We start from the raw sequence: 13878 nt of genomic DNA, 5'->3' as shown, positions 1-13878 counted from the left end.
CGAGTAAAGAAGACAAGTAGCAAGTCAGACAATAAACTTCAGGACTTCTTTCATCACGAAAATGTTTTAGGTAAGAGATCAAGTTATAAGAACTTCTATGCAATTTGACCTTTTTTTTAAGCAACCAGAGGAGTCGCCCCCTGCTGGGTGTCAGACAGAAGGCAGATGTAAGTGACCTGTTTTTTTTAATACAATCTAAAGCTGTTATGAGTTGATTTATGATAGCTTTTGCTCCATCTTTGCAACCAGACAAACGGGTTTCTATTATCTTATACTCAATTTATAGTAAGTGATAATCTGTCAGACATCTATCTTTCTGTCAGTCTGCAGATTACTGCATCTGACCATAATTGTTGCTTCTCCTCACGTTGATTGAACTCATTCGTCCATTTATTCCAAACTCAAAATGTAAACACATGAAACAATGTAGGTGAATCTAAGAATGACTTACTACACTTTGTATAGACGCTTAGGGTGTTTCTAAAAGCTGATTTGAAAATATAACAAATAAAGACAAACTGCTGCAGAGTGTATTAGGCCGTATGAAACTAATCCTGATTATTTCTCTAAGTAGTGGAGTAATGCGTTGAAAGAGGCGCTCCCTCAGCCATTAATGTTGATTAACAGTACCAGACATTCCAGACCAGCCCTCAGTTATTTCAGAGCCAAACGCAGCAGAATGTTTGATTACTCAGAGGTCTAAGACTCAGCCTCAGTGTGTGTGTTTATTCAAAGGGACACTGCAAAGGAGTGGCCTGAGCGTCAATCTCTGGCAGAGAATATGAATTAGCGCACAAAGAGCCCTGATTAAGTTTCGATCCAACGGCACACCGAGATGAGGCTACTGCCACCTGCATGAGCTGAGAGCCACTGTTGTGAAAGAGCATGCCTAATATGCCATGTAATGAAATACTGAATAAGGTTCCCAGATGGCCAGTTGGGGTTAGTTGGTTTTTAAAGTGGCAGTTCACCTTCAAAATGCTCATTGAAACAAGGCTGTCTTGTTTCAAAGGAAATTAGCAGATCCACTGGCTAATCATCGTTGACCAGGCTCAGTTATTTGTCCTTGCTGTGACTGAATTACCAAAAATAATCATATTATGAACAAGAACAGTTCAGCAGTTTGGGAAATAGGCTTACTAGCTGTCTTCTGCAGAAGGAAATGTCAGGATTGATATCAATCTCATGTGTTAAACAGCACAATACCTTGTACTTCTGTTTAGAGTTTCTGGCAAAAGCAAAGGTGGCCAGACACACTTTACTGACGGTATAGAAAGATAGACAAACCCCTTCAGCTGTCACTTATGGGTTTCCTGACTAGTGATTTTAAAGCTGAGAAGGGCCATCCAAACTTCTGTGGACCATGGACTGTCTTGTTTCCTAAGTATGTAGAACTTTAAGCTTAATACAACTTCAACAGGCAAGTTATAGAAAAGTCCACCCCAACTATAGTTGTCACAAATTTTAAAAAAATGGATATAGTGACCAAACAGTTCTTTTTGTAACAGGCAGTAAACAGGTTTCAGTCTGCTGTACAATTAGGCATGTTAACATGGTGGTCTATAGGGATTGACTCACTTTTGGAGCCATTTTCAAGTGGACATCTGAGGAACTGCAGTTTTCGGCACATTTGGGATGATTTCAAGCTTTAGCCATGGAGATTTGTTTACGCTTGACATCCTCAGTAACCACAGCTTTGGTTCGATAGATTCCTCTAGAACTCACAGCCTAACAGGACATCAGGTGGACACATAGAGTTACTGCACACAACTGTCCACCTAAAGCCACTAAATCCACATACATTTGGTTTTATTCAGACGAAAGAGGACTAAATATAAGATGAAAGCATTTTTTGGCCTTTTCGTTGGTTTTATTAGATAGGCAGACAGGAAAGTAGGGAGAAGAATGAGAGGAAGACCTGCAGCAAAAGGCCATGAGCTGAAACCAAACTCAGGCCACTGCATCAAGGACAATAGCCCCTGTTTATGGGTCACCCCCTCAGCCAGATGAGCTATCTGGGCGCCCCAGATGAAAGCATTTTAATCACTGAGCTTTAAAGATGGACGCTTTATTAAAAAACAAAACAAAAAAACCTTTAGACAGGTACAGGGTAGCTGCCCCTGACCATGCTTACAGTCTTTAAGCTAAGCTCCACTAACCACATCCTGTCCAAAGCACTTGAACTATAGTGCAGAATCTTTGTCTCCTCCTTCGGGCAGTTAGAAATTAAAAAACAAAACAATGTTAATGTGTAATGCCTCACTGTTGATTGAGTTTATTTTTGGATCTATCTTCTGAACACTCAATTTCTTGTTTTACTTCTATCATACTTCTGTTGTCATCTCCATCTCAGTGGCTACAGTCCCTCTCCTCAATAGTACTTGCAAACAATTATTGCTAGTTAACAGAAGGGTCAATATATAATTGATGGAAGTCCATAGGCTGCATCTTGCATCCATTATTTTTAATTCCTCCTGAAGAAAAGACTGGCAAGTCTCCAAGGCTTTCTGAGTTATTTAATATAAAGTAGTGTGTGAGTCAAGTGTGAATTTATGGCATGTCAACAGGTTTACTACAATATCTTTAGAAATAACTTTCAATTTACATTTTACTCAATTGTATGCAGAACATTTAGAAGATTCTTTCTGTGAAAATGCCATGTGGTGTTTGGGTCGAGGCGGCCATGTTGATTTTTGGCCTGAAAACAGCAAAAATGTCAACTACGTTACAAAAGTCCTGCAATTATATATTGATCCAGAAAATCCTTTGCTAAAAATGCAGGAATGTCACCACAGACCATTTTAAAACTCTGCAAAAAACTGACAGATGTACCCGGTGCTGATAGATTTAATTAGCATCATGTGAACCTGTTTGGTTGGAATGTAACAGATACTCATTTGTATGTTAACGTCCTACACTTCAGGTTTAACACTCAAATATGAGATTGTTATCGATGTTGTCATCTCACTCTTCTGCAGCGAGGAAATTTCTAAATCAAAAATATGTTTTTAACTGTTTTACTAAAACCACAACAAAATTTGTCCAATTTTCATCAAGACAGAGTTTAAAACTCTTACTCTATAACTTAACAGGTCTTAACAAGCCAAGAGTTCTGTTTAACGTTCAAGTTTCATAGTTTATGTCAAATAAAAAGGACCAAAAACTTAGGAGAGACTGAGTTCTACAGTCTTTTGCTGCTATTATTGTAATAAGTGAATACATAGAAGCCTGGTGTCACTAATTGCTTTACAACTAATTGTGTGTGGAAGATGTGGAGAGCCGTCAGTCGATACCTAAGCTTCTGTTAGTGCTACGAGACAGACCAATTAAAAGCACCGTTTGCAATTCCCACACAATCTCTGAGACAATTAGAATCTTTCGATTAGTTACTTAAAAAGTCCCAAGGTCAAGTTAAACTCACATCCAACACTCTGCCTCTGCCGATAAAAGCGGTTAAATTGCAGCTTCCTATATGCAGTGTGTTGTAAATGTTAACAGGATGAGAAAACACTCCGCGAGGGAAATTGATTATCACATTAAACTGCATTCCCACTTCAAACAGCAGAAAGAGGTAATATTGTGGGAGAAAGTGTGTAATTAAAAGTCACTGAAACTCTTGAGTGTCTTCATTTAAAATCAGACGTGATGCAGCCACAGGCCTAAAGAGCTGTCAGCCATGATGAGGATGTTTAAACAGCTCGTTAGTTTAACATTTACACCAACATATTTGGTAGTCGGTGCTTGATTGAATTGTCAAAGTTAAATCTGGGCTCTAAAGTATGTTCTCTAGCGTTCGATAAACCTAATCAACGACAAGTTTATGGGTCAGTCAATTACGTAATGATCAACCTGGTTCTTCAGTGAGATAAGAAATGTAGATTCAACCAACGTGGTGGTATCAGCAGTGCTGAATAAGGGCTTCATTTGGATGGGGTTGATTGGGATCAGCAGTGTTTCAATTGAATTTTGAGGCTCGTGGTACCAAACCTGTGATTTGAGAGCTGTGACAGGTTTAATCAATTTGACTCAATTACTGTCCTGCCTGAAGAGATAATCTTGTTTGTTGCTTTTCCTCTCTGGCACAGTTCACACATTCTTTTTCCTTTTTCTATATAACTTCCTGGAAAAAGTCTTCAATCAAATCACTGTCTTGCTTAAATCATCCATTAAAGCATTACATACTATAATTGTGGCTGTGCATATTTGGTTAAATACAGCTAAATAATGATATGCATGGCAATCACTGTCAGACATGCTACAAAAACCACTGAGATACATGCTACAGGCAACAACAGTGCAGACAATCACATCCACTGAGCAACTGGCTTGTCAAATTGCAAAACCGAGGGTGATTTAAACTGAAGTGCTTTGATTATACTGTTATGATGAAAAGCCTCTAAACTGATTATTTGGTAAATGAGCTCCCACTTATCAGTTGCTTATATGCAACCAAATGTTTGCCGCTGGTTTTTATCGTACAAATTGTCCCTACCATTTAATACGCTGCCTTGTAGAAACTGGGACTTCAGAGATTTGAGAATGTCTTTGTAAAAATGTGAAAAAACGTACCTGGATTTGTTCGAACGGGACTTCAAAGCTAAAGGACTCGTTGTAGTAAGGGTTGAGGGTGTTCTTCTTGATTGTCGTCTTCTTCTTCTTCAGCCTCTTGCCGTTTTGCATCAGGTGGATCTTCACATATGGATCTACAGAAAAAGAGAAAAGGAAATTATTTTGCACATTGTTTGAAAGTTTATTTGGTCACTGTGTGTTGGTGGAACCATTGACTTTATTAGTTTGAAAAGTAAACGTAATATGAAGGCGCCTGAAGCCAGCATTCTTTCTACCAACCAACAGGGGGCGACTCCTCTGGCTGCAAAAAAAATGCTACATTGTATAGAAGCCTATGAGAAAAGGACTGGACTTGTCACTTGATTTATTACCACAGTAAACATTCTCCTAATGGGTTAAAGGTCTCAGGTGCGAGTTTCAAGAATCCTTTAAAATTGCACAATGTTGATTTTGTATGCAGGGAGTTGTCCACTTACGTTGGAGATTCGTAAGTAGGAACTCCGGCGAAAATGAAAGCAAAGCCGTTACGTGCATCATGATATTGATCAGATTTTCATGCATGTATGAGTCATTTTACAAGAAGATAACAGAATACTGTCACCGACTGATATTGTTGTGGATGTTGAGGTTTCAATGTTTATGTTCAGTTCTAGACTTACCTAATGTCATTGAATGTGACATGTTTAGTTAGCTCACCTCTGATTGGCTGAGAGTCACCAGTAGTGTGTGTGTTGAACGAGAGAGAGCTGGGAACGGCGGCTAATTCTGGAGCTAAGTTATGGGGTTTTTGTAGTTATTTTGGCGTTAGCTTGTGTGAAGGTTTAATAAACAACCCTCCTTCATCACAGAGGGTCGCTACAATATGTTACACTGTTTTTGCAACTTCATCGATGTTCGTCTGTGTTTTGCCCTGTTCCGAGTGTTTCATTTTGTCTAATTTCACTTCCATGGAGGTGGCTTTCCTTTTCTTCGAAGCATCAGAAGAGTCTGACTTACGCTTGGGAGCAGTAATGAAGCGCAAAAAGTTAGTGAATGTAGCACACAACCAGAGAATGTAAAGAAAGCCTGTAAAAGAAAGTTCTGACGTAACAACAAAACGCCGTATGTCGAAGATGTTGTAAACCGAGGACCCCCTGTAGTATGGTTCCATTTATAAGAAAACGAACAATAAAACAAGGCATGTTTTAGGACGGTGCAAACATGTGACTGATAGGTTCCTACAGCATGGATGTCCTTAGTGTCTCCAGGTTCCTAGTCAGATCTATAACAGTCATGTCCAATTTTAGAAGATGGCAACGACGTAATGCCAAAAGGTTTCAAACCAAAAGTTTATAATCCAATACCAAACACTGTTACGGACATAATATGAATTGAATTGGTTAAAAATGAAAGATAATAATAGAGACGATTGGAAAAATACAAAATATTGGATCCGATATTGGCAGATACCTGGTCGACCTCTAGTTCAGACTATACAGTGGGTTTATCAGAGTTTCCCATACGTCTGACAACTATGCAGGTGAAAGTGTAATTGCATACCAATTAACTACAGCATGTTCAAATTCCCCACAGAGCAAAAGGAAAGGTTTGCCGCTACTAGCCAGACCATATTGATATCATACAGTTTAAATAGGTCTCCAGAGCAGATGTTAGAAAACATTCCCATCCCAGACTTGTGTGTTTTCCTCACTCAGTTACCCTTCCCCATTCAAGAGGCTCATTGTCATCTGTCCGAATGCCATCTCAAGTGGCAGCCAAGTGGTCTGCTTCGTCCGCCATCATCCACTCTCTGCAATCAGGTAGAGAGCGCGTCGGACAACAGCAGACCACCCACCGCTTTCATTTATGACGCGATGCCACTCCTCCTGATTTGTTTACGTACTCCAAATTGTAATCAAAACCAAATTGGAGAAGAGGAGAGTTAGCATCTCGGTTCGGTTTTCGGGGGGAAAAACTGACATCAAGGCAGGGAGCAATCACCTTTTCAAACCGTGAAATGAAAACCATGTTTTTTTGGCTGTAATTGACCCATTAAAGGGACCAGGTGAGGCTGTTAATTTGCACATTCACAGAGAGCCTAATGAGTCCAAACTCTGGGCAGCTGAAGAATGTAAAATGTTCCACTGTAATTTTCAATGACACACAAAAGGGACTGGAAAGATGAAAAGAGACTCAATAATTACTGTGGTTGAGAGAATTTGCACTCTTCCTGTCCGTTCCCATTTTTTTTCCTCGCTGCATACAATCCATTACAGCTCAGAGATGGTTCCTGTAATTTATAAAGGGAGAAATGTGGGGTATATTTACACCTGTTACACGGAAATGGACATCTTGAGCGTCTATTCACCATTCCTGCAGTACACTGTTTTCCGGCCGAAAGTGCTCATCAACAAGTCGAGTCTGCTCGTCAAATTCAACAGGCTGATTGCACCAAGTCACATTTTCCTGTTGATTAGGGGGCAAAAAACCCACAAAAATAACCCACCGAATAACTGAGCTTCCAGTAGGCTTTTTCACATTTGCATTCATGTAAACATGAGCTCTGAGTATCCAGTGGTCTGTTCTACGACGAAGGCTTTGAGGTTGTTGACATAACTTTGGGTTTTTAGGAACTACAATGATGGTCTATTCTTACTGGGATACATTACTATGGTAACTGATGCTGAACACCTAAACTGGTTGAGATAACTGATAAAAGCATATTAAGCTATTATAGCTTCACTATTCTGAGAAGATCTGGTGGAGCAGATAGTTAAACATGAAGGAGAGTTTTTCCAATTGCAAGTGAGTTCAAAGTCATTTCAATGTTCTGTATGTCTTTGTAGAGTGATCTAATCCTAAAACAAACTGATTAAAACACTTATAGTCTACTAACTGACCTTTGCAGTAATCGGTTTGACGCTCTCTTCATATGGAACTGTATAGTTGTTTACTTTCCCCCTTTACATGCCATAAGAATGAGATAGAATGTGCGATTTCTGAAATTATCCTTCACATCAGCATCAAAATAGTATATTTCTATAAATTGATTGTTTATTTTGTGAGTGATTAGACTTTTTGTGAGTAGCACAAAAGAACGTCTGCATTTTGTTATATAATCTCATGATGCGTGATGATAATTAAGCATACTGAGGTCACATTTGCATAGTTTTCAGGTTTTTTTGCAGCTTTCTTTTCTGACTTTTGCTTCAGCATCTGTGTTGCTTTTAGCCTGTGTTTTATTTTGAAACATCTCATACTAGTTTTTTAGGATTATTTGTGTTCTTCTTGTAAGAAATATGGAACTCGAGATTGTCCACATTGCAGCTGGTCATCTGGTGCCACTGCCACTGCTTTTATGTAATAGACTCAGAAATCCTGGTTGACTAGCTGATAACTAGCTTGGCATAGTGTGTCTGTGGTTTTTAGGTTTTATGAAGCCAGATAACCAGAGATATTATGGGTATTACAACTGTCCAAAAGAGAGTAATTTTAGAATTTGTGGTTTCAAGTTGGTTGTTGATTTTTGTCGTCATTTCAAAAATTTTTGAATTTATCTGATCTTTAAAACTAATTGGAAGCACAATAAGTAAGATGTTAAGAAAAGTAAACGTACACCTTGTAAAATAAATGTTTGACTTACAATCTAACGCTGTTTTACAGAGTTCATTTGATGTAATATTAAACAAGTCGCAAGTCGCACACGGTAATTGTGACTTTTAAGTTGTATTTGTTTCATATTTGTTGCCATTATGGGACCCATCTAATGACAGAAAATTAACTTGAAAGACTTCTGGAATCCGTCTAATTAGAGACGCGTTTGTGAAACTTTGTGTATTTCTGAAATGTTTGTACGTATTTACTGTCAGTTTTCACGGTGTCGGCTGACTGAAGAGCAAATAAATGTTAAAAGACATCTGTATGATGCGTTGCCTTCATAATATCAGACCTGAGTAGATACAGGTACGGTAAGCTTGCTTCATAGTGGAGGCCACTGGTTTCTCGCAATCATGGAAACTCACTGAATGTGGTGGGTTGAGTGTTGCCTAAAAGAAAATTCTTGACTGTATAAACTGAATAGAAAAACATTCAAAACAATAAAATTCTTCACATTTCATGATGAACATATTCATATAAGCAGGATTAGTAGTGAAACTAGGCTGCTGAAAGTTCTGTTGCCACTTGTAAAGAATGCAAAATGATCCTTAATGTTCTCTGATTTCAATCACAAACTCTGTGAAGCTATAGGGAAAAATAATGAAGGCCACTTTAATGGTGTCATTTATCACTAAACACAACATGCTGCTTGACAAAAACAAATAACCACAATAATCTCAGAGATGCTAATGAGGCAGCGTCCCGCCTTAGGCGAACATTATCCCCCCCTCTAACTACTGAAGCTCAGAGCTGTGCACCGGCCTGAGTATGTAGTAAGACTCTGAATCTGAGCTTATAATTACTTGCTGAAACACCACTTGCTCTGATAAGCTGGATTTATCTCGGGATCCAATATGCACAAAGTCTTGATAATGCTTTAGGATTTCTGATCTGTGGGCTGCTGTGAGAGAAAGAACCCTCTGTTTTTAGGTGTGGGATTTCTAGCAATAGCAAATACTGAAAGAGCTTCTTTAATCTTTTATCCAATTTAGGCGGATAAGGACCCGACCGCACACTGGCAGGCTCGTCCACAGAGGCTGACATGAATATATAGAGAAAACAGCACAAACAGCGTCAGGGGGAGGAAAGCGGCAGAATAAATAGATGGCAGAGATGTGAGTGAAAAGGTAGCAGGCTTCTAATGGAGTGGGTGTCCATTATTACTCTCCCGCTGAGTTGAGCTGGAGTGCTGGGATGAGAAAAACATTGAAGGAGGGCTGTGTGCACGTGTGCAGGAAATGAATACATCTGGCAGTATCTAAATGGGAAGCTTATCTAGACTTACCTTGTATATTTTAAACAGCAGCATACGCCCTTCATGCACTGGGTTTATCAATCAGTTCCATGTCTTACATTCACAGTTTATACAACAAAGCAGCTAAACTTAAAATCTTACATTTCAAAGTGACTGTGGTATTCTGCAGTATTTCTGTAGTGAATCCTACAGATCAGATCATAATACTGCCACATTTATGCCCCTACAATATCTATATGAGTGTTGTTGTTTGTTTGTTTTTGCTAAATACAAAATTTGGGAAAAGGCAAAGGGCAAAGACAGTCTAGAAAACACATCTGTGAGATTTTTCCTTGTTGAATTATGTTAAAACAGAGCAATAGTACTAATTTCATGCTCATAAAGTCTTCCAGCATGGTTGTTTAAGAAATGAGAAGCTCCTCACTGCATCAGCTAGGGTTAAATACGTTGTTGCAGCTGAAACGTATTCATCACTGCAGTAATTATTCAATGAAAGGCTCTTACTTATGTGCTTAAGGAAATCCAAGTGGCGACTCTTCTTTTTGGACAGACGGTGTATTTTTGCATGCAGCTGCATATATCAAACTCATGTTACAACTGTGATTGCTACTGACTCTTGAACTGGTAACTGTGCCTGAATAAACACAATACAACAGCTGAATGGGATTATGCGAGATAACCCTTTCTCAGTCTGAAAAAAAGGAAACACCTGTGGCGCCACATCGCTGCTACCCAGCTGCCCTTATCTTTGTAGCCAGCAGATGAGAGTTTGGCATTATTGAGTTTCGGGAGGCTCGCCGTACCTCATATCCGGCCCATTTTGCTGTCTCATCCCAGACGGATGTAATCTCTCCCATTTTATGGATGAATGGCAGCGCTTGTGATGCAAGAGCGCTTCCTCACATATGTGTACAGCGCAGACGCTCGTCTTCGCTATCCTCAGGGTTACTCATCTGAGTCCTGGATCTCGGCCACAGTTTTATGAGGCGATGCACTATCAGTGGTCCATACATTTCCCCCAGGAGGCAAGACGCAGGTTTCTGAATAAGCGATGAGTTCTGAGCCAAATCAGCGGCAGAGTTAAGTAGAACTAATAAAGCTGTCTGATTTTAAAGTGGTCTGTATTTCAAGCTGTGAATAATTACCAGCTGGAACTCATCTGGATTATTTTGGTGAGGGTGGTGTCTATCAGAAGTGAAGCTACAACATCGAGTTAATTGCACAGATATAAAACATCAAACACAGAACTGTCTGCTTCCTTCAAATACTTCCGTGTTCACAGAGTGTGGCCACTATGCTTGCTGCCAGAGTTGTGCCAAATGAACACCAATACTAGCAGGGTTAAATATAGCCCGGCTGTCATCTTAGCTTTCCTCCCATCATTTTGAATTTGCCATGGTGGGTGCACCCAGGGGTGACTGTCGGTTTAGTTTTGCACACTCAGCTCAGCGCTGAAACATACACATTCCACACAAACACAAGTGTTTACAGTGAAGACTCGTCTCTGAGGTGCAAAAATCAGACGGCGGTCTTTGTCAGATTGTCTTGTGGTCTTGTTTGCACAATGAGAGTCCTTATTCTGCAAATATTTAGTAACTTACTGACTTATTATCATCATTGTTATCTACATCCTTGGTTTTTGTATATATTGGAGGAAAATTTTGAAGCAACTGGCAAATATTCAAATGACTTTTAAATTGTCTATACATCATCTTTAGGTGCTTTTCCACTAGCACCTACTTGGCTTGACTCAATTCAATTTAGGTCAGCTTCCATTACAATTGAGTACCACCTCATTGTGGGTGGAGCCACAAAACACTCACCGTCCTCAAACATAGTCTCGAGTAATCCAGTGGTGGGGTCGAAGCCACTCTCCCTCCCATTGCTCACTGGTCGGTGCCTGTAAATGGCGTCCATTTGGCTAAAGCCCTTCCAACACCTCCGGTTTGACCCACTCTGGCCATTGTGGTCTTTGATGGACCGATAGACCTTCTGATATACTTTCTCATTGCGAGTCGCACCGTCCAGCTCCCTCTGTTTTCTACCGAAGACAGGAAAGTCTCGACCTCTTCATTCACCCACAGAACAGGTCTCATGTGTCGTCACTCCCTGTCCAATCAGTGGCCTGCACTCTGTAGACGCCACATAATCGACTCGTCTCAGCTCGCTAAAATAGTACCTGATACCAGGTATTATGTCCTAATGGAAAACCTCACAAACTGAGTCGAGTGGAGCCGAGTAGGTGCCAGTGGAAAAGCGCCAATAATGACCCCTAATGTCTACTTAGTCACTGACTTAGAGAAAACCTCCCAGTCTGACCAGTCAGAGGAGCAAAACAAATAAACCCTCCAGCTGAGAAGCCTGATAGTGAGCCAGAGCGTCGGGTCGGGGCGGTGCAGCTTCATTACTGCTGACATGATGCCGGTGTGCTTTGATAACTTCCCCCACAGTTGGATATTACCTGGTTAGGTGCCTCTTCACCACCCAGTGGGACATCTTCAGAGGTACAAAGAGAGTGGGACAAAACACTTTGCTGTCACCACCTTTATAAGACCGTATGTCCTCATAGTGAGCTGCCTCCAGACACTTAGCCTTTGTGTCAGCCACACTTTTGAGTCGCACTCACCTTTGATGGCAGGGAAACCACACAGTGGCTGGAAACACTGTAAAACGCACCATTTTGAACAGATAATAAGATCATTTTCAAGGTGATACATCTGTGGGAGGTTGAAAGAGTTGTTGACTCAGGGATGACTTCGGCTGCTGAACCAGTTTCAGCTTTTAGAACTCACTTTGCAGTCTGTTTTGCAAAATTCTAAAATGCATCGCCCACCGGGGTTTCGCTTTTCTGAAATCTGATTGCCTGCAACTCGACATAATGGATATGTATTGTAACTGCACAAAGTGGAGCCGACTAAAGCGGGGAGTAACTTGACTGTAATGAGGCCGGGATTATTTTGAGACGACAACTAAAGAACATGGTGCATCACCGCAGTTAAGTAGCAGCAATCCTGACATCCACCGAACGTCAACTCAACAATTTGACAGTATTATGTCAAAGGTTTGTTTTTTGTGAGAAACTCAGCGTGGAGGCAGATAGGGAGCAAATCAAAAGAATTATTTCTGATTATACATTAGTTAATGATAATTCCCACATCTTCCTCTGTGACTATAATTAGGCATGGTAAACAGGATGACAATAGAGGAGAGGGCTGATCCCAGGCCGTCAATTACTTGTCCTCCTCCTTAAGCTCTGGATGAGCCGCCCTGTGGATGAGGCCTAATTATTGTTATTAGAGACCTGCCCATTATTTCATCCATCTGCTGCTGCACATTCAAGTCCATTCTCAGAGCAGAAAAGCAGCCACCACTAGCAAAAATCAAAACTTAAACTGCAATTTAGAGTATATATTCCATGAGACGTGCACTGTGTCGTCACCGTACGCTAATAATTCACCCTGAAAGCCACAGATGAGTGCACACAGATGAAACATGCTCCAATTAAATGTGACATACAGTGTATGGTGTCAAACTGTCTGCCTTTCCTGCCATTTCTCTTCTCTGGAAGAGAGAAACCTGGCCTTCAGAGCAAACAAATTCACACATTTTTCATACAGGCTAGTAGATGTGGCTGACAACTCAAAAATGTTGACAGTCCCTCGATGCAAATGGATACAGGTGAAAGTAAATGCTCGTACTACAAAATGTCAGCAGGGGAGAGTTTTCTGTTGTTGTTTTTTTTCTCTCAACCTAATGGCCGCTCGCACTGGTCTCATGGATGAAAGGGAGCTCTGAGCTTTTAATGTGCATCATGTTTACGCTTATATGGAGAAACTGAGCCGTCAAGCAAAAAGCAAGTGGGCCCAGGTGTATGGTAACAGCAGGAGAAAGAGTCGAGATGGGAGGGAAGAGTCCATAGTGGGGAATTTATAAATGAAACCACAGGAGAAGCAGGAGAGAACGGCTGCAGCTTATTGTGTGATTTTCAGTGTGTGGTAGGAGATACTGATCAAAAACTAGACAGTGACCAGTTCACAGTAACAAAGTGGTGTGTTGCTATAAAAATGGAGAAGAAAAGGCAATTAACAATAGAAAAGAGACAGACCATCATAACACTTAAAAATGTTGGTATTTCCTACAGAGAAATTGCGAATAAAGTCAAGGTGTCAGTGAGTACAGTTTTCTTCACCAACAAAAGGCACTGAGAAACTGCAGGCAATTCTGACAGGAAGAGATCTGGAAGACCCCAAACCACAACAAAATCAGAAGACAAGTTTCTGAGAGTCACAGGACAACAGCTTCAAGCACAACTTAATAGTGGTCGTAGTAAGACGTCTCAGTTTCAACTTGAAAATCTGCCTGAAACAACTTGAATTGTGGCCAGAATAACACAAAATCTGTCTAAAACAACGTAAAAT

At 40.4% G+C, this 13878-nt stretch overlaps 1 protein-coding gene across 4 annotated transcripts in view; it reads right to left on the bottom strand.

The window, feature by feature from the left end:
* The window catches only part of syt1a (synaptotagmin Ia), a 228557-nt gene that overhangs the window by 4707 nt on the left and 209972 nt on the right, over nucleotides 1-13878 (bottom strand). For all 4 annotated transcript variants that reach the window (XM_022201756.2, XM_022201755.2, XM_022201759.2 and 1 more), the window contains one exon: nucleotides 4570-4703. In XM_022201756.2, the coding sequence (XP_022057448.1) occupies nucleotides 4570-4703 (134 nt within the window). The remainder of the gene's footprint in view (nucleotides 1-4569; nucleotides 4704-13878) is intronic.

This window comes from Acanthochromis polyacanthus, chromosome 1 (assembly GCF_021347895.1).
Source record: "Acanthochromis polyacanthus isolate Apoly-LR-REF ecotype Palm Island chromosome 1, KAUST_Apoly_ChrSc, whole genome shotgun sequence".
NCBI classification, from domain to species: domain Eukaryota; kingdom Metazoa; phylum Chordata; class Actinopteri; family Pomacentridae; genus Acanthochromis; species Acanthochromis polyacanthus.
The sequence above is the reverse complement of the archived record's forward strand: the minus strand, read 5'-3'. Positions and strand labels throughout refer to the sequence as shown.